The sequence below is a fragment of the Nipponia nippon genome, unplaced genomic scaffold (genome assembly GCF_047370975.1).
Source record: "Nipponia nippon isolate SJK-2023a ecotype South Korea unplaced genomic scaffold, ASM4737097v1 scaffold_1, whole genome shotgun sequence".
Lineage (NCBI taxonomy): Eukaryota > Metazoa > Chordata > Aves > Pelecaniformes > Threskiornithidae > Nipponia > Nipponia nippon.
Window position 1 is genome coordinate 131,310,737 of NW_028262290.1, and position 26,689 is coordinate 131,337,425.

At 39.4% G+C, this 26,689-nt stretch overlaps 1 protein-coding gene across 4 annotated transcripts in view; it reads left to right on the plus strand.

Moving 5' to 3' along the window:
* The window catches only part of OSBPL3 (oxysterol binding protein like 3), a 127,751-nt gene that overhangs the window by 69,455 nt on the left and 31,607 nt on the right, over positions 1-26,689 (plus strand). For all 4 annotated transcript variants that reach the window (XM_087772979.1, XM_087772988.1, XM_087772996.1 and 1 more), the window contains 9 exons: positions 8,734-8,976; positions 17,853-17,969; positions 18,163-18,216; positions 18,426-18,539; positions 19,332-19,502; positions 23,359-23,485; positions 24,322-24,425; positions 24,573-24,665; positions 25,281-25,437. In XM_087772979.1, coding sequence (XP_087629105.1) covers positions 8,884-8,976; positions 17,853-17,969; positions 18,163-18,216; positions 18,426-18,539; positions 19,332-19,502; positions 23,359-23,485; positions 24,322-24,425; positions 24,573-24,665; positions 25,281-25,437 — 1,030 coding nt within the window. In that variant the 5' untranslated portion in view covers positions 8,734-8,883. The remainder of the gene's footprint in view (positions 1-8,733; positions 8,977-17,852; positions 17,970-18,162; positions 18,217-18,425; positions 18,540-19,331; positions 19,503-23,358; positions 23,486-24,321; positions 24,426-24,572; positions 24,666-25,280; positions 25,438-26,689) is intronic.

The window sequence follows — 26,689 nt, forward strand, 5'->3', positions numbered from 1 at the left end:
CATCAAAGAGGACAAAGCAGGTTTGTTGGATCCTGCCACTCTTTAATGAACATATTTAGCTTTTCTGCATGAGATAAAGGATCTCTGTGTTGTGTTTGCTGTTCATACATACCCCATGATGTTTTTCTTCAGACTTTGGTGAGGATCGTTCCTGGGCCACCAAAACTCTTCCAATAGTCCTATTTGCTGTTCTACCTGAAACCACAGGTGATTGGGTTTGGGTTTCTTTCTTCATAGTGAAACCAACTGTGTCAACTGGTTTAATAAAATATATCGCTTGATGTCAACCTTGATAGATTTATGCATCTCACAGCATTATGCAGCTTATCAGGTCAAAAAGAGACAGTCTGATTCGAAGTTACATGGATGCCTTCAATCATTTGACAGGAAAGTGATGTCTTGTTCTTGATATGCAGGCAGTGCTGTCTTAAGATCTTGAATTACTACGTGCTGGCAGACTGACAAATATTTCTACGAGAAGGCACTGACTTCCAGAACTAACATTGTGCCTATCAAAGCTGAATCTAGGAAAACAAACAGTGTGTATTTCAGTAACATTTTAGCAATAGCAAGTGCTGTTTTAAAAAGGATTAAGCCTTGGGGCATAGTGGAGTATCTTTGTTTTAGTGAAAAAAGCAAAGCTTTAAATAATAAGAGATAGAAGAAAAATGAAAGGCAACCAAGCTCGTGCCAAAGCTCTGATGGTAATGTTTCCACTCATACCAACTCTGGGATGTTATCACTAACAGATGGGCCTTTCCAAGGCTTTTGGTACAGACTGTAAAAGGATACCACATGCCTGTTACTTTCCTTACTGAAAACGATAATAAGCCTTTCTCTCTTTTCTATTGCCTGATCATCCTTTGTCTTTTCACTTGTAAGGTCTTCTCTAGATGAATAGCACTTCCAGTGCAAACAGACCCGCTGCTTCTTTATTAATTGAGCACAGGGAGGGCTGTCAACCTTGTTAGCACTGCTGTATGCAGTGTATGTGCTCCCAGCATAGGATTTGATCACAGCTCGGTAGCTGTTATTTTCTGCTCCATCCTCGTGACAGGGAGACTGTGGACCCCTCTGTTACTGGGTCACAAACTGGTTCCTACGGTCCCCCAGCTTCTGGCTTCTCAGTCGAGTCTGTGAGAGTCACGCTATGAGCTGGAGGGGGCATGTGGGACCCCACTCAGTATGGTAGCTCCTGCTAGAGAGCCCTGAGCTGCCAGGCTGTCCCTAGGCAAGGCTCTTTCCGAAAGGGGCCAGGGGAGAAGGAGAATTAATTATTTAGGACCTGACTGCGAGCTAGGTCAGTCCTATTAGGTATGATTTTCAACTACAATTAAAAGTCTGGTGGAAAAGGTGCTATGACAGCTGACTAATTACAGTAATAATACAGCCATTACTGCATGTATTTTCTATATCGCTAGTCACCAAGATTTTTAACGTATCTGTCTAGAATATATACCCAGCAAGTTTTTTTATACAAGTGTAATCTACTGCAGATCTCCTGGAGGGGGTGGAAACAGTGTCAAGATTGCGCATTTAAAATGAATCATGTCGCATGCAGTATTATAGTCAGTTTCTATGGTGGATGTGAGGGGAAAGGTGGTATTTTTGTATATACTTATATTTCAGGATGCCAATTGACCTATTTCTAAATTTGTATAAGATTTTTCTAATGTAAGGATTGAATTATTCACCTCAATTGTTAGTAAAACAGCAGATACTTGCTTTGCTTCAGGGGACTCTTGACTAGACTTACCATTGAAGCATGTTCTTCTTTGATGTCTTTCTTGGGATGTATTCTGCTGGATTGTTTCTGGGTTTTTGTTTTGGTTTTTTTTCTTTCTGTACACTGGAACATCCAGGATTTTCTTTTGTCAATTGATGAACGTTATACGTGAAAAGTAATCTTGTTAAATATGGTACGTTTGTCTAGCTTTTTCCCTTTCCCACTCTGTCTGTGTCTCTCTTGATTAGACAATTAGGAGAGTTTTGCTTGAACTAAATTTTCTTCTTTTGGGTCATTGAAATAGCATGATTTAAATATTACAATAGCCTCCTTAAGGAGGTGGTCTAGATGGAAGTAACTGTTTTTTTGTATCACGGACTACTTCAGAGAGTGGTATGTGTCCATGGCTAATGAAACATCTGCTCAACAGACGTTGTGATTTGAACGATGTCTAGAGACAGCAACCTACTTGATGGAAGGCAGTTCTGAAATACTTCTTGTTATTGTTAGTTTCCATAAGTTGTTTGAACTTTTGCTTTCAAAGACAGTTTTAATAACTTAGTTGTTTTAAACTATTTTATGTTTGTTTCTGCAAGTTTTCTTCCGGAAAGGGAATAGCTGGCAACAATACAGTATTTGTGTGCTTTGTCCTTCAACAGTATGAATCTTATGATAATTCAGGCACAGCTAATACCCTGCTCGAAAAGACATCTCCAGCAGTTGTACATGGCGTATCTGTAGTCTATAAATAATGCTTTCCTTTTTAGAGCCAGATGAGACACTGGGATAGATTAAAGCTGACAATTTGAACAGCGAAAGCTGTGAAAGCATTCCTTGGAAAAGACTGTTGCTTTGTTTATCCAGGTAGATGAGAGGGAATGTAACTTAATAATTTAATAATAGTTACAGAGCAAAGGTTCCAGCATGGATTCTTTTTTAAATCAGTGAGAGTCACTCAGTGTTGCTTGTAACTCTGATTTGGATTGCTCAGTCCTGCCTGTGCATGCTGTGTCCACATGACTCTCATCAGGCTTTCTGTTGTTCCTATTCTTCTGTCCACAAAACCTGAATACAGTTATAGAATGAGATGTATGCTTCCAGTTTTGCTGCTCAAAATCTCTCTTCAGTGTTCTTTCACTGCTGACTCAGCTCTGAAGCAGCTGTTAAGGCTTTGTTTTTCTTCCAGAGCCACAACAAAAATAATTGCATCATGTTGATATTTTACTGCAGTTTTCCACATTTTTTTCTGAATTTCTCCTTTTCTTATTTTGTGCGATGTGGAAAAACTTGGATTTTGCTGTAAGCTTATTGCTTTGAGAGTTGCAAGAGATGAATTGTGATACTGAGAGGTTGCTTTGAACCTGTGCAATTTTAAAGGTTTGAGGACAACATGGGATGGTACTTTTTTTTAAAAATAGGTCTTCCTGTTGTACATGTTATCATATGTTTACGTAGCTTTAATTGATGTAGAATGATAAGGTGCTTAGTAACAGATGATAAGTAGAGATAAGTGCTGTTTATGGGTTTAGGATGTAGTAGCTATAAATAATATTTGATACTCATGTATTCTTAATTCTTTAAAATGCACCTAGTGAGGTCATTTGCAAAAGTACTCTTGGCCTACTTTTGCTGCTGTTGACTTGATAGTGAAGAATTAGGCCAATACTTTGCACTTGCGAAAATTCCTGTCCTAAATTTATTTGGATTTGCCTCAGCCTCACACCTTTGATTTGTCTTTTTGGAGTAGACCAAAGTAAGTGGCTCTGTGTGCTCCAGAGGAAAGGTGGGAACGAACACAGTTCTGAGGCCATCCTGTGGCATGGGGAGGAGCAAAATGTATTGAACCTGAAGCAATTGGATCATGATGACCTCAAAACATCAGTTTTAGCTGCGATCTTAGCATAGTTAGCATAAAATGATTTTTATGCCCGCTTTAAAATTGTAATTGTTCTTGTAGCCTTAAGTTCCACAGGTAATGTAAAATATCAGTCGCCCTAGAGAGGCCCAGTCACTGCTGCTGGCAGCCAGAATATAAGAGTCAGTATGGGATGCAGGATCAGTGTTTTTACACTGTCCTGGAAGAGTAAGTGGGTTGTCATCAAAGGACAACCAGTTTTCTTTTTTTCTTCCTGAACTTGAAGAAAATTTTTAAAAAGGAGCACAAAGTAGTTGCTGGAGCATGCAGCAGTTTTCACAGATGAGTTGAGGCCATGTTCATTATTCACATACACTTTCTGGAAGTCTCAAGGTAATAAGTTAAATTACTTGGAAACACCAATAAAATAATAATAAAAAACTTTGGAGAGAGGGCACATTTCACTCCTGCCTTCTTCAGGGCTGGTAACAAAAGCCTTTTCTTCAGCCCATGTAGTAAATTAATTTGAAGGAATAAAGGAAACTTCAAAAGCTCAGTTTTGGAAGCAGACTGACAAAATACTTCAGGTGCTGTCTGTCAGATTTACCCCACCTGTCTCCTGCCCCTTGCTTAAGCACCTCTGGTTAGGTGGCTGAGTCACCTTCAGCTCATTTGAATTCGGGAAAAGTGCCCGTCTGTCTCTCTTTTTGATTCCAAAAAGACAAATGGCATCGCCCTAGGAGATCTTAAGTACTTAGTTAGATGGTGTAAGTCTGTGTCTAGATGATATTATGTTAGCAGGTAGAGTAGTGCAGTAAAAGTGGACCTTTGTAGTGAATCAGTTAAAGGTGAGGACCCAGCATCTACACCAGGACAGGACTAGTCAGGACTAGGTCTAGTCTGGTGCCATGGACTCAATGCTTTGAGCACTGGATGCACTCCTGGAGTACATTTCATCCAAAAGGGATCTCGTTTCCATGCTCCAAGACTGCCCTGCAGTGCAAACCTAAATGTGGCAAGAGTCAGGGACCAGAAGATTTGCAGAAGTGCCCTTCTGCTCTGTCCACCTTAACTTCATCTAGACTCCACACCAAAAATGTGATGATAGAAATACTGTTCTGATTACATGGCTTCTTCTTGTGTTAAAGTCCATGAGACCTCCATTTTTTTCAGTTACCTGACGCTTCCAGGACATCACAACCATTGTGCTGTGTGTTCAAACAAGCAAAGGGCATCGTTTAAGTTAGATCTAGTGTGTCCTGGAGATATACTCACAAGGTACTGATGACAGCAACTTTCAGTGCATTTTGCTGCAAATTAGAGCCTGTTTCTTGCCCTTAACAGGGCAACCTTTGCCAAAATACGTGCTCATTTTGAACACAGAGCAGTGAAGAGGACAGGCAGTTATCTGAGTGAACAGCGTGCCAAAAAAGTAAAGCACTTGCTGTATGGTACTTTCAAGGGGGTATCTGAACAATGAGTTTGCAGGAAGTGTATTTCCATTCCTGTTGTGAATATTTGACATCTGCTTGTTAATAGAGATGTTATCATTACACTTTTTTACTAAATGCAGCTTGAAACTAAGCAAGAAAGTTATACTTTGTACTTACTCCACAGTTAAAAACCCATGTAAAGTGAGATAAATCTAAACGTATTAAAAGTCCTAGTCCTTAATGAAATACCATACAAATTTATCTGCATAGAATCATAGACTACCAGGTTGGAAGGGACCTCAGGGATCATCTGGTCCAACCTTTCTAGCACAGTCTAGACGAGATGGCCCAGCACCATGTCCAGCTGAGTCTTAAACGTGTTCAGTGTAGTGGAGTCAACCACTTCCCTGGGGAGATTATTCCAATGATTGGCTGTTCTCATTGTGAAAAATTTACCTCTCGTGTCCAATCGGAATCTCCCTGGAAGTAACTTGTACCTGTTACGCCTTGTCCTCACCACGTGATTCCTTGTAAAAAGGGAGTCTCCATCTTCTTTGTAGCTCCCCTTTAAGTACTGGTACATGGTGATGAGATCACCTCTAAGCCTCCTTTTCTCAAGGCTGAACAAACCCAGCTCTCTCAGCCTATCCTCATACGGCAGGCTTCCCAGACCCCTGATCATGTTGGTGGCCCTTCTCTGGACCCCCTCCAGCCTGTCCACATCTTTTTTGTATAGCGGGGACCAGAAGTGTACACAGTATTCCAGGTGTGGCCTGACAAGCTCCGAGTAGAGTGGGATAATGACTTCTTTCTCTCTGCTGGTGATGCCCTTTTTGATGCAACCCAGCATCCTATTGGCCTTCTTGGCCGCAGCAGCACACTGCTCACTCATGTTGAGCTTCCTGTCCACCAGGATCCCCAGGTCCCTTTCCACGGAGCTGCTCTCTAGCCAGGGGGATCCCAGTCTGAGCTGCACTCCTGGATTATGTTTTCCCAGGTGCAAGACCTTACACTTGTCTTTGTTAAACTTCATAAGGTTCTTGTCAGCCCACTCTTCCAGCCTGTCCAGATCTTCCTGCAGGGTGGCTTTCCCTTCCAGAGTGTCTACTTCCCCACTCAATTTGGTGTCATCTGCAAACTTCATCAGGCTACGTTTGATACCATTATCCAGGTCACTTATGAAGATATTGAATAACGTTGGGCCCAGTATCGATCCCTGGGGGACCCCACTTGTGACAGGTTGCCAGTTTGAAAAAGAGCCATTTACCACCAGCCTTTGGGTGCAGCCTGTCAGCCAGTTCCTCACCTACTGCACAGACCACTTGTCCAGGCCATAACGCATCAGTTTCTCCAGGAGGAGGCCATGGGGAACCATATCGAAGGCCTTGGAGGCAAGTCCAAGTAGACAACGTTGACCGCTCACCCCTTGTCAACCAAGCAGGTCACTTTATCATAGAAGGCCACCAGATGTGTCAGGCACGATCTGCCCTTGGTGAAGCCATGTTGGCTTTTCCCAGTCACATGCTTCATTTGACTCATGATGGCCCCCAGGAGGATCTGTTCCATAACTTTACTGGGGACTGAAGTAAGACTGACGGGCCTATAATTACTTGGATCCTCCCTTGAGCCCTTCTTGTAGATAGGGGTAACATTTGCCTTCCTCCAGTCCTCTGGGACATCCCCCGATTTCCACGACTTCTCGAAGATTATAGAGAGTGGCCCCACAATGACATCAGCCAGCTCTCTCGACACCCTTGGGTGGATGGCGTCAGGGCCCATCGATTTGTAGGGGTCAAGCTCCTGTAATAATTCACATACTAGGTCCATCGCTGATGGTGGGTCTATGTTTGGATCCTCCTGGATTTTTGTTCCCAACGCCTGGGATCCAACAGTGTTGGTAAAAACAGAGGTGAAGAAGGTGTTGAGAACCTCTGCCTTTTCAGCATTGTTGGTGACTGATTCACCTCTACTGTTTAACAGTGGGCCTACGTTTTCCTTCTGTTTCTGCTTGCAACATACTTACATCTTCCGGATAGGAAGCGACTATACCTTCTCCAAAAATGCACTATTCCTAATATCAGCAGTAATTTCAGTGTAAAACCCACACGCTAGGCCCAATTCAGACCTTGCTATCGCATTGCTGTGCTGTTCTGGTTTTCTTCAGCTCTTGCATTGTGCTTGCTGGCTTTGTACCTGTCGGTTCCTGGAAATAATTGCCAAGCTGACTCACCAGTGAAAGAGCCCCAGCAGAGCTTGCTTTCTCCCCTGACTTCTGGAGACTGGGGCTATTTTGTTACTGTTGCTGAGCATCGATTTGCTCTGGGAGTAATTGTGTATTTCTAACTTGGGAAGGTAAATGCCGTGAAGAGAGACCTCGTTTCAGGTGAGAAGACAGCAGGTTGGTTGAAATGGTACAGCAAACTTTATTGCCAAAGAGGCACTGTAGATTGGAGAAGGTCTTTGTTTGGAAGGTGGATGCTTCAGATTACAGCAGTAGGGAGAGAGGTTTTCTGCAGCAGAATGTTGTCTTCGTCTTAAATATAGCAACTGGTTTTGTGGGGATATTTTGTTTTGGTTGTTTGTTTTTTTTTTAAAGGGAAACAAACTCTTAAAATACATGAAGTGTTTTACTAGGGATCTTAAAATGCTGCTTCTCTCAGTATAGGTTTTTAAGCCTCTTAAAGAAAAAACTGAATGGCAAACTTCAATAACCAGTGAGCCCAGTTCAGGAGTGTTCCGACAGCGCAAGCGAGGGGATTGTGAAGTAGTGCCTCCCTGTTTTGGCAATGAAATCTCTCTTCTCTTTGTCAAACTTCCTTACCTTCCTCAGTGGTGGTTCTTGCACTCTTCCTAATGTGCAAATTCCTTGCCCAAGACAATAAAATCCAAAGTGATACACAATTCATAAAGCTCTTCCACCACCCCAAGTTTTGGAAAGCATCACCCTTTTGTTATGTCCTCTGTTTGTTTTTTAAAAAAAAAAAAATGCAGTTACCATGACAACTCTTGCCCACACTGGAAATCCGTTATTGGGAGTTTCTGGCATGGCTTTTATTTGCATATGCTGCAAACAGCACTGTTATTAAACAGACTGGTAACTCTTCTTCCAGTCACTGACTGAGACAACTGATGTGACAATAGTTACAACTTTCTTCTTCCAGGTAATAGTGGTCATGCACAGCTCTATGCAGCCGAATTTGCATGCTCACTACTTTTATGTATTGCTCTTTTATAGAGAGAGATTTTTTTTTTTTTTTTTTCTTACAACCTGAAGCCATGCTTTTTTAAATTATCAAGGAACTGGAAAAAAAGAGATATTGTTTGCGTTACCGTCCTTTTCGTGAGACATTTTATTAGACATCATCTTCTCATTTTGAGGGTGTTTTGGTTAGATATTTATTATACTCTGCATGTGTCTTTATTAATCTTTCTTTTGGATTATTAATTTACATCCTTAAAAAGATGCTTGATGCTGTACTTTGTCATCTGAATAAATAGTGGCAGTTAAATCATGCATTTAGGATCCAAAATTCTTATTGTTCCTGTTTGAGGCTTGAAAATTTATCTTAAAGTGATTGTTGAATTAATTTCTAACAGTGTACAGTAAAGCAGTCAGCTTGTATTACCAAAGGCTTTATTATGATTTCATGGTCCGTGCTACAGGGTGGCAGTAAGATATGGCATCTGATAACTTGCCTTGTTTTTCTTTTCCCTTTTAGGAATTTTCATGGGATGCAGATCATGCCACTGGGCTGCGTTTGGGTGAAGGATGAGTTCTGTGTTTCTCTCAGGAGTCTTCCAACACATTTTCTAAATTACCTTTTAATGGCGTTCTAAGTGAGCTTATGTGAAACAAATGGTATTGGATCATGAGTGAAGAAAAAAGCTTTGGTGTATCCCAGAAAATGTTGTCTCCTTCAAGAAGTACTAGCAGCTGCTCCTCCAAGCAGGGAAGTCGACAGGTAATACAAACTTTTTCAATGAAACTGAAAGCGTTACTAAGATTGGCTGTTATTTTTGCTCTTGAATATCGTCACATCTCTTAAACTCTGTTTTCCTGTTGCTTGCTTGTTTTATTTCATCACTTCTCTTTTTTTTTACTCTGTTTTCTTTTTTGTTGGTAGCAGCATCTTGTTTTGAGCCAATGCAGTAAACACACGTTACTGAATAGCAGGCACTTGTAAAACCGAAATGCTAACAGTAAATTTTGAATTTCTATCATGTTGTATTTATGGTGTTGTTATAGTGAAATATTGCTGCTGTAGCGGCTTGGTCTCAGTGGTTTGATCCTGAAATCCCAAATCTTCCCTGTAAGATACTACTTTTGTGGTAGAATATTGTGTAATTGCTCTGCTTATTTCAAGTTTCCAGGGAAAGGTGTGTGTGCATGTGTGAAAGAGAACACATTTTACTGAAACTTGACATGGGGCCTCTTTGACAATGAAAAAGTGCCTGTGAATGCCTGTGTGTGCTGGTTGTTGCTGTAGAACTGTAGTTAAGAAAATAAGTATTTGTGTAATGTGATGCATCTGGGTGCATAATGCAAAGGATGCTTTGTTTTCTGCAGAGATTATGCTATTCTTTAAGCCTTACAGTTTTAAAAGACACGTCTACGAGTGTTTGCACCTGACAAGTGAGACTGCTGAAGACAGTTTTTGTTTGTGGGCAAGAAACATTGACCTGCAGCCACACTGAGAATTAAGCTTAAACACGCTCAATCCATGCTTGCAAAATCATGAGCAATATGCTCAACATAAACTTTTATTTGTACAGATGCTGGCTTAGTGGAGCTCTTGAAGCTGCCTCAGGTTGAAATTTTAATTGGAACTGAAAAGTTTTAGAGACCTCAGCTGTGTTTTGAAATAGCATCTGCTTTTCTGGGACTTCTGGCCTTGTACATACAGTTGGCAAGGCAGACAAATCTCTGAACAATTTATGCCTTTTAAGGTGCTGTGCCTGTAAGAAATGCTGTGAATTTCTAGTATACCAAGCAAAGAAATCCTTGCTTTCAAGATGACTTTTTTGTTTTCCTGCAACATTATATTTTATATCCTCGGTATGAGATTACCTTTAAAAAGTGTAATTTATAACATTTGGTATTGTTTGTTTCAACAGTTCGTGTCTATCAAGTGTTATCAGGTAGTACTTAAATAATAAGATTTACATGAGCATGACTAAATCCACTGGTGTGTTACACAGCCAGTGTAAGCAACCATACTTATGCAGAAGCAATTTCTGCAAGAACCTCGCTTACTACCATTTAACATGAACAAATCTGTTGGCTAGCTCCGACTTTTGAGACTATTATTAGCAGGTCCCATTTCTTATCCATTTTGTTCTCACCTGCTCTCTTTGGAGAAAAGGAATAATTCAGTAAGGTTTAATGTCATCTTGTCAATCTGCAATTTTTTAGTCTTTGATCCCTGTACAAAAATGCAAGGTGTACTTGACCAAGGTGAGAGATGCAGCTTGGTGTTTTGTTTGTATTCCTGGTACATCCGTGCTCATTCATTGTAGTCAGGCAGACAGTAAATTGCCTCTTATACCTATCAGGTCAAGCTAAACAGAGGTATAAAGTAGGTTGTTTCCCAATGTATAGTGAAGGGTGATACAGTTGATATGTCTTCATGATAATATGGGGCATGGTGGTAAGTATCTCCACTTCAATTAATGTTTCGGTATTAATCTTTTCATGGACAGTCATTGCAATATCAAGTAAGTAACAGTATAGTTTTACATCTAGGGAACCTACATGGGTTGACTGATTGTCCATGTTTTCAGGGGGTGGTGATGATAGAGGCAAGCCCACAAAAGTTGGGGAATTTGTGTGACTTGTTATATGCTGGGAAATGATCACTAAGCAGGGCTAAAACCTCTGCTTGCTTGCTTTCTCTATGTAGTCTGAACGTTTACAAATGTTTTTCAGAAATTACATGTGTTTTTTTTAAGGTTCCACTGGTCTTTCTGATATTTTTATTTTTAAATAGAAGCTTCTAATATTTGTAAGGAATACTTTAATACTTTCTCTATTTCCTTCTTTAGCATGTGCAGTAACTTTCTAGCTTATCCTATAATTTTGTTTGCATCTGCTGAAGTGATCTAGAGGTCTTCCTTCAAAGTAGCAAAATTTAGAAAGAAATAAAAATTAATTCTAAATTACAGTTTCTTTCAGCGTTGCCAGTGTTTGTGTGCATGGTTGTATATTGCTATTCCTTCCTTATTTCCCTGACATTTTTGATGTTTTTCACATGGCTGTTTTTTCACAATGAAGTTGTCTTGCAGTTTACAGAACAAACTGTTTTGCTGGGGAAAAGAAAGATTTAAATATCCTGTGCAGTGTGCACTCTGGATATTTACTTGAAAATAACTTCTGTTGGTCATTTTCCCTTACATTTTTTTAATTTATTTGTTAATTATAGTTTGTGATGGTAGCATGTTTCAGTGAATGTTTTGTTAGATACCCTCTTCTGTGCTGCATGGGGAAAGAGGAACGTTCAGGTCTAATAGGGGCAGTACTCTGCAAGATTTACTGGCCTGGACACAGCAGTGCTTTGGGTGAGGAATGGATATCTTCTCCCTGCTCCTGCTCCCCAAAAAGCTCTGGTCTTGCAGATTATAAAGATCTTTACCTTGTTAGATAGACCCTCTCTTTAGTGGTGTAAACCGTATAGTATAGCATATATTATAAAATCTAAATTGTTGGTCTGGGGAGTGAGGATGTTCTTGGGTCCTGTCCCTTTGCTCCCCCCTTCCCACAGAGGATTTCTTGTCACACCTGATGAAGTAGTTTTGTTTATATCATTAATTGCTTCTTTTCTCACTCAGCCTCTTGTATTGGTAAATCGGAGCTTCGCAGGCCATCCCTACTAATAGCCATCTACTCAGGGCTGACAAGGCAGGGATGAGTGATGCCACTGTCTGAGTTATTTAATTTGCCCTTTTCATCTGCATGTTAGTTTAAATGATGGCACTTCAGGTGTTCTGTTAAGAAAACAGCAACAATCTAAAGTTCTATTAAACTGTTAAAAATCCCCTAATCAAAAAAGTACCACATGTGCAACATACACCTCCATCAGATTTTTTTTTTTTTTTTGCAAAGCCCTGGTAGAAGACTGCAATGTAACACTGATACTTTTTTATTAATAGTATCATGAAAGTTTAAATAATTTTGGTTGCCATATGCTGTGCAGATTAGGCAATGACATGCTATGATTTTGATATTCTTTCCTTGATCTCTCAGCTCCATGGAGGGCTTCTTATTCCTCCTTCAAACACTTGCGCCTCTCTCAGGGACCTTCAGAGCTAGGCTCATCGCTTGCAGCTTAACAACAGATCTGCCTGACAGGTGCTTTTCTCTGTGCTGCTGGTCTGACACAGCAGTTCTTTTAATCTGATTAAGTAGAAAGAAATTCTGAAAAGTGCAGGGGGAAGGGACCTGGAGAGTTTGGGGGTGTGGGGTTGCCCCAAAAGTAGTGGGATCTGAGTTTTGAGTCTCTGATTTTCTAGGCACAGATTCTGTTGCTAGGACAAACTAGCGCCAAATAATAAGTGACCTGAGATTGAGATATGGAACCACAGTAGTGTGAGGCTGCTGTGCCTGCTAAAATTTAGTTATGTGTCGGTGTGTTGCTGGTATGGAGGATGAGTCCTGTGATGCAGAAGATGGGCCACCGTGCTAGAAAGGAGTTGACTTAAGCAGAGCTGCAGGACTTGGAGGGACCTACTCCTTCTTTTGCTACACTTGGTGCCCCTTTTCTGCCAGATGCAACACGTTTGCAGTGTGAACTGAAGAGGTTAACAGTTAATCCTGTTCCACTAAGTTCACCTTCACCTTGAAGCCCCATAGCAGGTTGGAGGCTACTGCCACTTCCCATCTCTCTGCTCCTCTTTGCCCCTCTCCTTCAGTCATGGAAAGGGATCCACAGAGCCACAACTCAAACTCTGTTTTGTGAGGAAGGAAAACTGATGCTGATCATCTTTGAATTTAAATTGACCTGTGATCAAAAGACGGTATATTGTGGTAGTTATTTTTAAGTCTAACACGTTAACTAACTTTTAAAATAGATTCAGCAGGGAAAAGCTTTATGTCAGGAGAGCTGCTTAAAAAAACGCCATGCTCTAAAAAAGAAAATTAAATCATTTCTGCCAATTTTATGAACCGTAACAAATGCTTTAGTTGCAGCTGATGCCAACCCTTATCCTCCACAAAGCAGGTTTCTATTTTTGGCACTTTAAAATATTCGGTACAACTGACTGCATTTTACGCTGGAAGAAAGTCTGGCACTGTCATCTGTTTCGTTCAGGGAGCTGCAACTGCAAGCATCGGTCTGAGAGCCATTCAAACTCATTACTTCATTCTTTCTCCTGAAAGAATTTGCCTTGAGGAGCTGTATGGTACAGAATATTGCAGAAAATGAGGAGGCTTTTATTTTATTAAACAAAGAAAATTACTACAGTTACCTAATGACAGACTTATCTCTGAAGACCAAAGTGTATGTTTTTTTTCCTCAGCCACAGAGCAGGTATAAACCAAGCAGCAACTACAGGGTGATTTTCCAGTGCTGATCTGAAATGAGCACATGAGAAAACTAAAGAGTGTGTTCCCCCCTCAGCCTCAAGTGAAATTTCCGCCCAGGCAGCAAATGCAGTGTTGATCATTTTGTGCAGATATTGGTCCATAATGATACAAAATCTTTTGTAGTGTCATAACCTTAAGACACGACCAATCTGGACATCAGGCTTATGCTAGAACTGTTAATGCCATTCAGCTGGGAGTTGGGGGGGGGGGGGGGGGCGGGTTTGGGGGGTGTGGTAGTTGTGTTGTTTTTTGGTTTTTTTTTGTTTTTTTAATTTAGCGCTGTGGTTTGGGGTGTCCCTTTCAGTTCCCTGTCGTGGGATAAGAATCAGCAAAATGGAGCATAATCTGAATGCTTCCAGTAGCTTTCAGGAAATCCTGTATCTCCAATTTGCTCCTCTGCTATTTCAGGCAGATGAGAACAGATGATAACCAACCAGCCTGATTCATTTGCCTTCATTTTAGAGAGTAAGCAGTTTTCTTTTGCTTCTGCAGCTGCTCCCAGCAATAGCCAACTGATGCTTTTTCCTCATTAAATGAGATGTCAGATCTCTTGCAAAACAAAATGCGGATCAAGATCCTGTGGGTTTTGGGTCAAGAGCAAACAGATCCAAAACGAGTCACAGCAACAGTGTTTTGAAAAATGTGGGAGTTTGGGGGTTCAGGTGGGAAAGATTGGACTCTTCTGGCCAGATATATGTGGAAGAGGACCAGATGCTGTTACTGCAGTGTTGTACTGCGTATATCCAGCAGTTCCCCAAATTGTTAATTCTCTGAGCTATTCCTTGCCTTTCCTTGGGTAACTTAGTTGATTAAATAGTCTTGTGCTTTTAAATGGATCCATTTCTAATTCAGCTAAAGCTACCTTTATGTAAAGCTTGCAAATGAAGTGTGAGGTTCTCAGGGCAGAAATGTGAGAAAGAGACTTGCCTTCACCTGAAATTTGGCAGGCCTGCTCGATGAGAAGAAGTGCTCCCACTTCAGCTTTTCTCCCCATTTTCATGCTTTTTAATTGTGGAGGCATTTTGTTGGCCACCTCACTGACCAGAACAACAGTAGAGAAATGTGGCTCTCCTGCAGGAGCGTGGGAGGCACCTTGTGCCTGGACTGCAGGGGAGGCCCAGGCAAAGTTAGAGTTGTAATGCAGGCCAGGATGTATTTAAACGTTTTACCAAAACTATTTGACACTGTGTATATTCCAGATGGGTGCAATTAGCTGAGCTATTTCTCAGCTGCTTCCTTCTCTTCACCTCATATGCCCAGTGTAGCATGGGTCTGTCTCGCTTCAGGAGTCCCTTTCTTTCTAAGCTTGTAGAAAGGTGAATCTGGATTCTTGTGTTTTTATTGATTGTGCTCAAATTTCTGCTTGTCCCCTGCAAGCAGACCACTCTATCAACCATATACTATGTTTAAGCTTAACCAAAGTCTGTGAGAACTTGATCCAAAGTTCAAGAAAATTACTTTCTTAGGTAGAACACTGGAATATTGAAAAGGATCTGCTGTTCACTAGTCTTGACTGCTATCATGTTAATTCTCAGTGGAAAAGTTATCTGTTTGAGTACTGCAGTTTAGTGTATTTTGACTAAGGCAAGGGAAATAGGTTGCTTAGTAATCAGGCAAAACAGCTTTTAAGCTCTTCTGGCTCATTTCGAGACGAAAGAAACAAGAAAAATGCTGTGTTTACGTTTTTAATCTTGCAGATTCTCCTGGTAGTTCTTAATTAGAATTATCTTTCACTAGTTCCATCAAGTTGCTCAGTTTTTTAGCTGTTTACCTTTTTCCAAGTCCCCAATTTGAAATCAGCTAGTGTCAAGATTATTTTTTATATTGGCTTATTTAGTAGATCATATTTTCTGAGGAGAGGAGATTTTATCCACAGGTGGACATTTAAGCAGCAGTAAGTTCAGCTGTTACTTAGTTAATGTAAATTGTAGCATTACACTATATTTGATGATATTTAAAGAGGCTGCTCTCTGTCATCATAACAGTCCCAATCCTTGTGATTATAAAAGGGATAATAAATAATCTTTAACAGGAAAAAGAAATCCAAGACGAATGCAGAACGCATTTAGTGGTCTAATATTTACATTTATAGCAAAAGAGGTGGTGGAGCATCATTTATCTTTGGCTTTCAAGGTTGTAGACTGGAATGTTCTGTCAAAAAAAAGGGGGGGGGGGGAAGTCCTTAATTGTGGAGGCTTAGATCCGCCTTTGCACTTGAAGAGCTGCCAAACTGCAGGTAGCCAAGCTCCAGCTAACTGTCCTTGCACGGGCACAGGCTGGCGCTCTGCTTCATTCTCTGCCAGCTTCACCCTGCGAAAGACCAGTGCTGTTGGTCTCTAGCAGCAGAGCGTGCGCTGCTGCGGCTGGTGTTAGGCTGCTGTGTGGGAGGCAGCCCAGGAGGCCTTCCCTTCCGCTCTCCCTTCAGCCCGCTAACTCACGATATCCATGAGTAACTTCTCCATTCCCTCATCTGATGATATCATAGTAATTTGCCCCAAAGCAGGAAAGGGTTCATGATTATTGAGAATTTTGAGTCCCAAAGTAGTAAAAATAAAGAATAAAGAATATGGAGCGTAACTTCTGGTTTTCAATAGGAAAAATATGATTTCATGATCGTTGGTTAGAAATAATGGTATCTAAATAGCTCTCGAAGTCTCTCTCAAACTGGAGGGAGTAAAGAAGCTATTTGTTACAAAACTGACAAGGATAAAACCCAAACCCGTAGGGCCACAAAATGTGTGCCATGATAACAATTTTCGGTTAGGATAACTGCAGTTTTGGCTTACCTTCAGGTAGCAGAACATCACTGGGTGGTCTGTAGGGTGTTGAATGATGGGAGCTGCTCAGCCCCACATTTCTATGGCTTGCAGCCTGTTGTGGGGTGAGTGCTGGCAGAGTGAACTCAAGCCAGGGAAGCAGAGCAGCTTTCCAGTTTGTTCCATAAAGTGCAGTGCAAGGAAGATAATGAAATATCTTTACGTGATGTAACCAGTAACGTGGTGGAATAAGAGATCACATTCCTTAAGCTGTTTAACGAATGTCTTTTCGAAGATGGTTTGCCATTATGCCTTGTTACTCAAGTAATGAGCATGTTACCTGATCTAATTTTTTTTTTTACATTTCTAGGGGTGAATTTTAAGGATTCTGGAGATGGATAAATGAGCACAACTAGCAGTCTTCCTGATTTTTGTTTCATTTGTGTTTTAAAGTTTTTTTTGAGTCAGTCAAGTTCTTTTTGGGAATACTTCCCTATGTGCCTGACAGGGAGGACGACAAATACTCACCTACCTGGTATAAGTTTTCCCTAAAGTGTTTCATACTAGTCCTTTTTTGTCATTTAATTCTATATGTCAAAGTATTCTTTGTCTTTTTCAAATACATGGGGATGGTACTAGCACATTCCATTTCCTGTCAGTTGTTCATAATTCTAGATCTGTCAAATCCTACGCTAGCTGGCAATAAATAATTCATGAGATCTCTGATCAGAAATCTTGAAACTCGTATTACATTGTCATTAGCAGTCATTCCATAAATAAGAACTGTAAAAATACTATGAGGTTTATTCTCTTCTCTGTTATGTTGCTGTAGGGTCTTTCATTTAAGAGGTCCTGATGGCAAAAAAGAGAGATACTCTTTTAATTAGAGGTGTATCTGCTGAAGGGTGGTTTTTATTTTTCTTGTACTCTCCTTTTATGTCATGTTGCTCATAGTACTTGAGTTACTTCCCTGGCTTTTTCATTCGTTTTTATTTATTTTACTGTTTTTACTCTAGGGAGGCTGCAATTCACACCAAACACAAAACTCTGAGTTACTGAATACAGGCAAAAGAGTTTTATAGAAAAGGTCTTAATTTTTAGTGTCTTTTATTTCTGCTTCATAACCTACAAAACATCTTTTTAGCATAGGTTATTTCTGCCTATGATGGCAGAAGGTTTTTTATGCTAAATTGTGACTAGGCTGTGGCTATACACTGTGTACGTACGTACAGAAAAATACACACATAAAGCTCTGGTAAGCACATACATTCAATGAAGGATGGTGTCATAAAAATAGTCTTTTGTTTAGTTTGTATTGTTTCTATCAAAATAAAAAAGAATCTTGTCGCTTGGAAGATACATAACAGTGTAAAGACGGATCTAAGGTTATATTTCAACATCATTTAGGTTTTTTTGTTTATAGCCTTCTTCCTCTTGAATCTTTCTTAACGATTCTGTTCTTTGGAAGAAATAAGATCTACATTTGGATTTTCTGTTTAAGCAGGACAGCTGGGAAATTGTAGAAGGACTCCGGGGAGCAATGAATTGTACCCAGGAGCCACAGAAGCAGGAGGGGTGCTTGCTGAAAAAGAGGAAATGGCCTTTGAAGGGCTGGCACAAGGTAGGAAAGGAATGTGTGTCTCAAAGTCTGATGCCGTGCGAGTGGGACTTGCTTGGTGTGGTTTTGTGGCAAAAATGTTACTTAAGAGCAGAGAAAGTGTTTTCCAAATAAATGGGGGGGTTTGGTTTTTTGTTTGGTTTTTTTTGGGGTGTTTTGGTTTTTTGTTTTTAATTCTCTGCATTTCTGGTTACAGAGATACTTCTTTTTGGACAGAGGGATTTTGAAGTATTCTAAATGCCAAGCTGATGTAAGTGATCTAAAACCCTTTAAGGCTATTATAAGGTAACAACACTATTTTATCCAAAGTAACAATAATTCCATATTGTTGGCAACGGGAAATGGAGTTTCAGCAGTTCTAAATAGTAGGTTGAAATGGGGAGAATGATGGCTTCAGCAGGTAATATCTATCCTTTTGTTTTATTATGGAGTGATTGTATTCTTTTTACTTTTTTGCAGTTAGAGAGAGGGAAGGTTCATGGCTGTATTGATGTTGGACTTTCTGTCATGTCTGTAAAGAAATCAACAAAATGTATAGATTTGGATACAGAAGAGCAAATATACCACCTGAAGGTAGGTCTTCAAGATTGTTATAACCTTGCTCCCAAAATAACAACATTAGCTGTGTACGGTGGAGACCTTATTCTTTTTTTTTTAATAGTAGGAGGTCTGTTAGTTACACTAATAACTTACTTTTTAGTGTCAGCAGACTAGTTTACACTTTATAACTTGAGAGGCCTTATTGTTCTGTTCTGGAGTCAGCAACCCTGTTCTAAATAGAAACTTCAAAGATGCCTCATGTTTAGCAGCACTCTTTTCACCCAGCGCTGCTTTCAGCAAAGGATATGCACTTGTTAATGCAAGTGCTTTTATTTTCAGTAGTTGTATCTTGTTCTTTGTCTTGTCTATAGGAAGTATTTTCCAGAGTCAAATGTGTAGATTTATCTATCCTTGTGGAATAAATTGTTTTAAAATACATTACCAAAATCAAATTTCTACTTGTGGTTAGTTAAACCTTGACTAAACCTTAAAAATGGTAACTAAAAATACTTAATTTGTCATTTCTTATTTAGATTGTTTGGGGTTTTTTTTCCATCTAGAAGTTTCTAAGTATTGTGTTCTGCGTTGGAAGTCATAACTATACTAATTGAAGTTTCTCTTTTTCTTGACTTTATCCTGTGATTAATTTTCTGTCATGCTTAAGCTCATACAGTATGCATTTTAGCAGGAGCATCATTAGAAAAACTTCCCTGATATTTTGCCAATAAAGGTCAGCCAGGCTAGCTGTCTAATGAGCACAAAATACTTAGTTTCTTTGTTAGTGATTTTGAATGTGAATGTTATAAAACCTGAAATTTTGTGTAGGTGAAATCTCAGGAGCTGTTTGATGAATGGGTAGCAAAACTTCGTCATCACAGAATGTACCGTCAGAACGAAATCTCCATGTTTCCTCATGACGTCAATAATCTTTTCTTTCCTGTGTCTACTACTACGGACTCTGTCCCTGGTTTCTGTGATTCTACTCCGGGTAGAAAGGTAATAGTTATGATTTATAAATAATGAGCTTTCATCAGGGATTAAATTAGTCTGATTTCTGTTTATTAAGTAAAGATCATAATGGAAGTTTGTGGTGGGGTTTAAGTTATGAACTAAAATGTCAAGAGGAAAATGATATTATTTATTGATTTACTCTGAAGCAGTTTTCTCTATAATGCCGTTCAATTTTATAATATTGTCTCGTTGTAATGCAGTAAATTATATTTTCATGATGATTTTTAAAACTGGATATTGAGTTAGAATCCTCATAATTTATGAGACATATATCAGTATTTGTCTGATATGTGCTAGTGAATATTAGTCTGGGTCACAGAAAAGCACTCAGCTAGATTTTTTTTTTCCTTTAGTATTTTTCATTTATCCTTTAGCTAATAAAACCTCTCCCCTTTTACATTAATGAATCTGACTGTGCTTACCTGAGGACTACATAGGAATTATCCAAGAGCCATCACCTATGGCCACTATTTGTATTTTTAACTGAGGTAGAAGAATTATTCAAACCAACCCAAGGACCATGCTGTAGGTGGGTATGGGGTGTCTGGATGGGTCCAGTCAGCAGTGTACTTCTCTTTAGGTAAAGTCTGTGACTGTTAGTTTCACAAATGACCTGACACATGCTCAATCTGACACCATAACTGACCTCTTTGATGCAGTGTCATGGAAGAGTTATTGTGTTCTGTGCCTGAACAGAACCTCTGTGCCTTCAGCAGTCTGCACATTGACTGGCTGATGTTCACCCAAAGAAGCTCTTCTGCTCCAGTCTAGAACCAGTGATCTCTTTTGAGAATAATGTCTTTTTTTTTTTAGCAATACTGTGTTACTTACTATAACTGAAATGGCTCTCCGTTTCTGTCAACTCCAGAAGTGTCCCCTAAGCAGCAATCGCCTCTTTGTTATCCTCCTATCTAACGTTTTCTTTTCCCTGGCTATATCGCTGTATGATCTGAGTGGGCTTGTTCCCCAATACCTGCAGTTCATCACTTTGGGTGGACTGTCCTGTAACTGAGCATGAATTTTACAAAACACAAACATGGAGAACAATGAAGCTGGTGAAGGGTCTGGAGCACAAGTCTTACGAGGAGCAGCTGAGGGAACTGGGGTTGTTTAGCCTGGAGAAAAGGAGGCTCGGGGAGACCTTATCGCTCTCTACAACTATCTGAAAGGAGGTTGTAGCGAGGTGGGGGTTGGTCTCTTCTCCCAAGTAACAAGGAATAGGGCAAGAGTAAACAGCCTCAAGTTGCACAGGGAGAGGTTTAGATTGGATATTGGGAAAAATTTGTTCACTGAAAGGGTGATCAGGCACTGGAAGAGGCTGCCCAGGGAAGTGGTTGAGTCCCCATCCCTGGAGGTATTTAAAAGACGTGTGGATGTGGTGCTTAGGGACATGGTTTAGTGGTGGACTTGGCAGTGCTAGGTTAATGGTTGGACTTGATGGTCTTAAAGTTCTTTGCCAACCTAAACAATTCTATGATTCTATGTGCCTGAACAGCTTTTTGCTAGTGGCTGAGAGGGAGGGGATCTGTGTGAGAAGGCAGCTGAAAGAAGAGTAACTCACCCTGCGGTAATGGGGCTGTTCTGCACAGAGCTGTCTGCATGCTTTCTGTGGTGCCAGCACCTCTGTGGATCTGACAGCCTGCTCTTCTGAGGCTGTGTCTGCAAGGAAGTGGCAAACCTCTTGCGGCCATTTAGTTTTTTTCCCCAAAGACAGCAGCGATAGAGGGAGAGAAAAATATTGAGGGCAAAAGTGGAACATTGCAAAGCTCATGATATCTCTATGCCTGTGCTCTCAAAAACAACAACAACAAAAAAAAAAAACCCAAGAAAAAAAAAAGAACCCATGTGACCAGCATATCTAAAATCTGTGCTCACTGTTAGGATATTAACCATTTCTTCTTTGGCATGAAAGACTTTAATTCACTTCTAATTTATTAATCCAGATTTGCACTGCAAAAAGCCCTACTTATTTTCTTGTGAAAAATAGAAGGGGATAGTTCTTAAGCTGCAGTTAATCACCTTAGCTCTGCTGCAGTTAATCACCTTAGCTCTGCTGAAGCTAAATGGAAGTTTACCAATTTACACCAGCCCTAGCTTGATGTTAGTTGATATCAATCCAGCAGTTAGGTTATTTTGAGAAAAATATATCGAGTGAACTTTGCATTGCATTTTGTTTGCTTTTAGAATCACCTGATCGGTTTTCACATCTGTTTTTTTTGTTGTTGTTTTTGGGAGGTAGGCTTATGTATTTACATGTGTTTGTGTGGAATGCTTGGATTCTAAAGCTTAGCCATGCTGATCAAAAGCAAAACTCTGCTAACTGGAGCTATACAAACTCTCTCTTGCCTGTTTTTTGGTAATGCCTACTTCCTTCTTCCATCCTGCTTGTGCCCCTCATGTATATGAATTCTGGAAAAGTTGGTTGTATGAGATAGGTTTCTGGAGAGATAAATGTGGGATTTATTCACAAAACGTCAATACAGTTGCTCATCTTTAAATTCAGTTTACTTGTGCTTTTACAGGTGCTGGGATTATTATTTGGGTATACATACATAGATGACTAAAGCTTATACAGCTCTATGTAGGAATAAAACAGTTAAATTATGCAGATTAATTTAAAAATAAGTGTGCTAATTGATGCTTACTACTGTTGCATACTGACTATATAAATTGACATAGTACTGAATGACATCATGTGGATAGTGCGTTTTATTTTATTCTGCAACTCAAGTTGGAGCTTATATTGTAAATTTAAAAAGACCAATTAAGAAAATGGCAACTGACTGAGGTGTAGATGATGTTTCCTATGAATAGATTTAAACCTACTACTACCTGAGGTTTGATATAAGGTGAGCAAGAGGTAAGGAAGCTTGTAAAGTGTATGCTTTAGAGAAGAGCCAAACAATTTAGTCAGCTTTTCTCATAACCAGTAAAGTGGTCATGAAATGGCACTTTAAGATGAAACATTTTAAAACTTATTTTAAACAACGTGTTGACAAAGCATGTAATTCGTGCAACTTCCTGACATAGATATTACTAAAGATGAAAGGTTTAGTAAGGTCTAAAATAATTAAGCGTTTGAATGGCTATTATTTGTAGTTACATTAGAGAAGAAAACAGCATTATAGGCCACAATCAACTGGTAGTAGTATTGGGTAGAAATTTCTTCCCATTGGAAACTACTTAATTCTACTAATCAGTTAGCTCTTACACAGAATTTCCAGCATCTCCCGAAGCATCTGATAGTGGGCACTGCTGAAAATGAGATAAGTTTGAAAATAGCTACTGAGACATTGTAAAAGGGTAGTATTTACCCAGGTGAGGTGTATAGTCACACATGTATTAAGGCCTGTCAAGCCAAATCCATGCTAAAGTCATACAACCTTGAGTAAAATTTTTAAATAACATCTAGTAGATCTTGCTTTCTTCACTGAAAAAATAGCTTTAACAAGTATGTGCATGTTACATTTAAGTTACTTTTGGGGCTTCTTTGGGGAGCAAGGAGAAGGAACAGAATGTCCAACTTTGTTCAGATATGGTGCTTTAACTGTATTAAGTTGACTTAATTGCAGAGCTTTGCCCTTCCTCAAAATTTAATTTTCAGCAGATTTTTATGGTTCCTTTAGTATTTCCACTGCTCATGGACAGCAGTTATGTTAGATATCGTGACATTATACTCAATGACTGTACACCTGGTCTAGTTCATACACTTTTTTTCCTCCATGTTATTGATGCCTTCAGTCCTTGTCCCTGATCATGGACCTCAATAACTGGTTGTCAAAATTTGTGCATGCAACATTAAAATATTGTTTGTTAATTATTCACTTGTTCTTTGGAACAGGCAGGCAGCTTGACCAAACAGAATTCATTGTCAGCTGGAGGTAACTTGTCATTTTCCTTTTCGAGTAATGAGTCCAGGATTTCATCTTGGCTACAGTCTTCTGAAGACATGGAAAAATGCTCAAGAGGTAATGATATTTGAAGGAAGTTGAAAGTAGCCTAATATTTCCCGTAGTTTTTCTTGACAACGAGAGTACTACACCGTAAGTAGTCATTACAGTTAGAGTTTTCTCTGAAGCTGGAGGGAGGAAGGGGTGGTGGCGGTGGTTGATTAACTGGCTATTCACTTGTTTTCAAAAGGACTAGTGATTTTGGATGTTGGGGTATCAATTGTGGGCACCTCTTCAAGGAACCTATATATTTCAGTACATTTTCTTTTCTATATGAACATCACCTTCAGTAGTAAGATTTGAACTTTCTTAAGCTGAGAATTCAAAAACGGGAAGCATCTAAAATCTAGTAATTTAAAAAGCACTAAATCTTTGTACTTCAAAGTCACCTTCTGCTTTCATGCTTTCCTAAGGGCATGAAGATCTTTCTCATGTTGGCAGTGTCCGTGTGATACTTACTTGGTGAAGTTCTACCCACCAGTGTGCTTCGCCAGCACGCCTCATCTCTAGCTCTAAATGTACAATTCAGTCTTGATGCCTATGGCATTGTTATGCTCACCATGAGGAGCTCTGACTAGTCCCAGACTGCAGCAATTATCACATCATTCACATTTTTCTGCAATAAACTAGGATTAAATATCATGATCATTATACACACCATATAGATGCATTTCAATATTTTGAATTTAAACTTGAAGATACAAGCTTTTTATCCCGTTGTCTAATAATGTGCTTTTAGTCAATGAATAACTTATGCTAGCTATAGTCAAAATAAGACTAACCTACAAAGAAAAAAAACTTTCAGTGTGTCTGTTACTTTAGGGCAACTGAAAATATTCTCTTGTTCAAAACAGACCTCTCCAACTGTCACACATATTTACTGGAAATGAACCAGCTGTTACAGAGCATGGATGTTCTTCACAGGACATATTCAGCGCCTGCTATAAATGCTATGCAGGTTTGTTGTTTAAGAAAACAAAACCAAAAAAAGTTTTCCCTTGCAATTCCAAAAAACAACCCCAAATCCTAAGCCATCAAGGTATTTCTTCTTAGCTCTCCTGGTTTTATGGCAATCTATTATTTTTGTCCTGTGTGTTGTTAAAAGGTTGGACCTTTTGAAAGCCCAAAGAAGGAAAAGAGAACACACAGGAGGTGGCGATCCAGAGTTGTTGGGAAAGAGGCTAAAGGAATGTTACAGGTAACTTCAGTCCTTTCAGTGCCCATCTGTCTCCACATCTTAGTTATTGATCACTTCTTGGTGTAACCAATTTAGGAAATATGAATCCTTTCGAAGTAGTGTCCTGTGCTAGCTCATTTTAAGCAGTAATATATCAGACAATACACAAATATGTTGCCATTGATATCTTCTTCAATAGGATCTGTGCTGTTACCTTCAGGAGACTGGCCATGGTTTTTTTACCCATGTTTTCGATCCGCCTCCAATTTGGGAGGTTTGTTGTGTTGGGTTTTTCTATCAGTACAGATTTTTGCAAATCCTCCAGATAGTTTTGTACACATTTTCATCTAGAGACCATGTGATTAGATACTTCTAAGTGGGGAAAAATAGTATAGCATATGCTACAGTTCTCAATGGGCTTGTTTCTTGGAGTTTTGCCAAATCTTCAATTATCATATCTTGGGCAAAGTTATATCTATGGTTTCATTTGCCAGGTGTCATCCATTCAAGCCTATTGGTAATTGACAGTAGTTTTTCCATTTTTGGTGTCTCCAACACGTAACCCAGGTGGGTACAAGAAAACAAAATTTTCTTTACAGTTTGTAAAAACATCACAAACGGCTATCCTCCTTATAGGTGCCTTCAGTATTTTCTGCCCCTATGAGACTGCATGCTTCCAATCCTAACTTATCTACAATAGATTTTGTAGAGGAAAAAAATTACTCCGATGGCTCTGAAACATCATCAGAATTTACTAAAATGCAAGAGGACTTATTTCACATTGCACATAAAGGTAAATGAAATTGTCTTTTGTATGTGGCTTTATATCATCACAATTTAAATAATGATGTGACTTCTGATAATGCTTCCTGTTTAACGTTTAGAAAAAGCAGAAAATGCCCTCCCTTCCCTTAATTCCCTTGAGGAATTGAAAATGTTGAGATCTTGAGTCATTTGAAAAAAGTAGTTTAACCATCACATTTTTAAATTTTTTATTTAATGAAGGACATCCCTTTGTTTTATGTGCTAAAAACCTAGATTGTATTTTTTTTGCTAAAAGGTACAAATCCGGAATCAGCTGCTATAAACACAACAGCAGATTTATACTCTTTTGTGTTTGCAGGCATATATGTGTATATGACCACATGTATGTTTGTATATTTGGGGTGCTTCGCTGTATCTGAGTCAACATTTGTTGGCGATGCAAGGGTTGCTATGGTAGTAACCTATTTTTAGTGAATACAGAAGAGTAAAATAATGTAAAGCCGCCAGAGGGGCAGCTTGAGTAGAAATGTTTCTTCTCAAAATAATTTTTCATTAGCAGTGCTTTGCTCCATCACCCTCGCACCAGAAACATTTTTATTGTTTAAGTGATCTTTGTGAGGAAGGCACTTAAGCATTTATATCTGAAAGACTTTTGTGAGTACTGGCTTTGTCCCCTTCTGCACAAGATAATGGTTAATGTTATCAATGAGCATTCTTGGCTTGTTTTTCCCCTCTAGTGCTGATGTATCTTGATTCTGTTACGTAAGAAATGTATCTAAGTAGTAAACTTTATAAAGTCAATTATAGTCAAAACTGATGTGTTTTCCAAAAAGACAAAAGAAGTGGGGGTGGGGGTAGGGCGCAGTTGGAAAAGTTGCTATTAAGCAGAGCAAAGAAATCGCCTACTCAAGATCATCTTACCTGAAGTGTCCATGTTGGAAACTTTGGTTAGATTGACCCATGCATTGAGGGGACAATTGACTTGGTACTATTTAATACAGTATAATTTCATTAAGAGTACAAAAAATTTTTTTCCAAAGTTGCTTTATACCACACTCCTTCCAAAAAAGGGTAGCAAAAACAATTTTTGCTTTAGCTTTTGATACAAATTAAATAAAATGTAACATTAGTACTTTAGTATGTAATAATTCTTGAAAATTTAAGTTAGTGTACAACTTATTAAATGACATGTAAGGTCACTGAAGATTCTGGTCATGTCATCCACATATGAAAGGCTAACATAAAATAGATCATAGTGGATACCTCTTCCTCCCCACCCC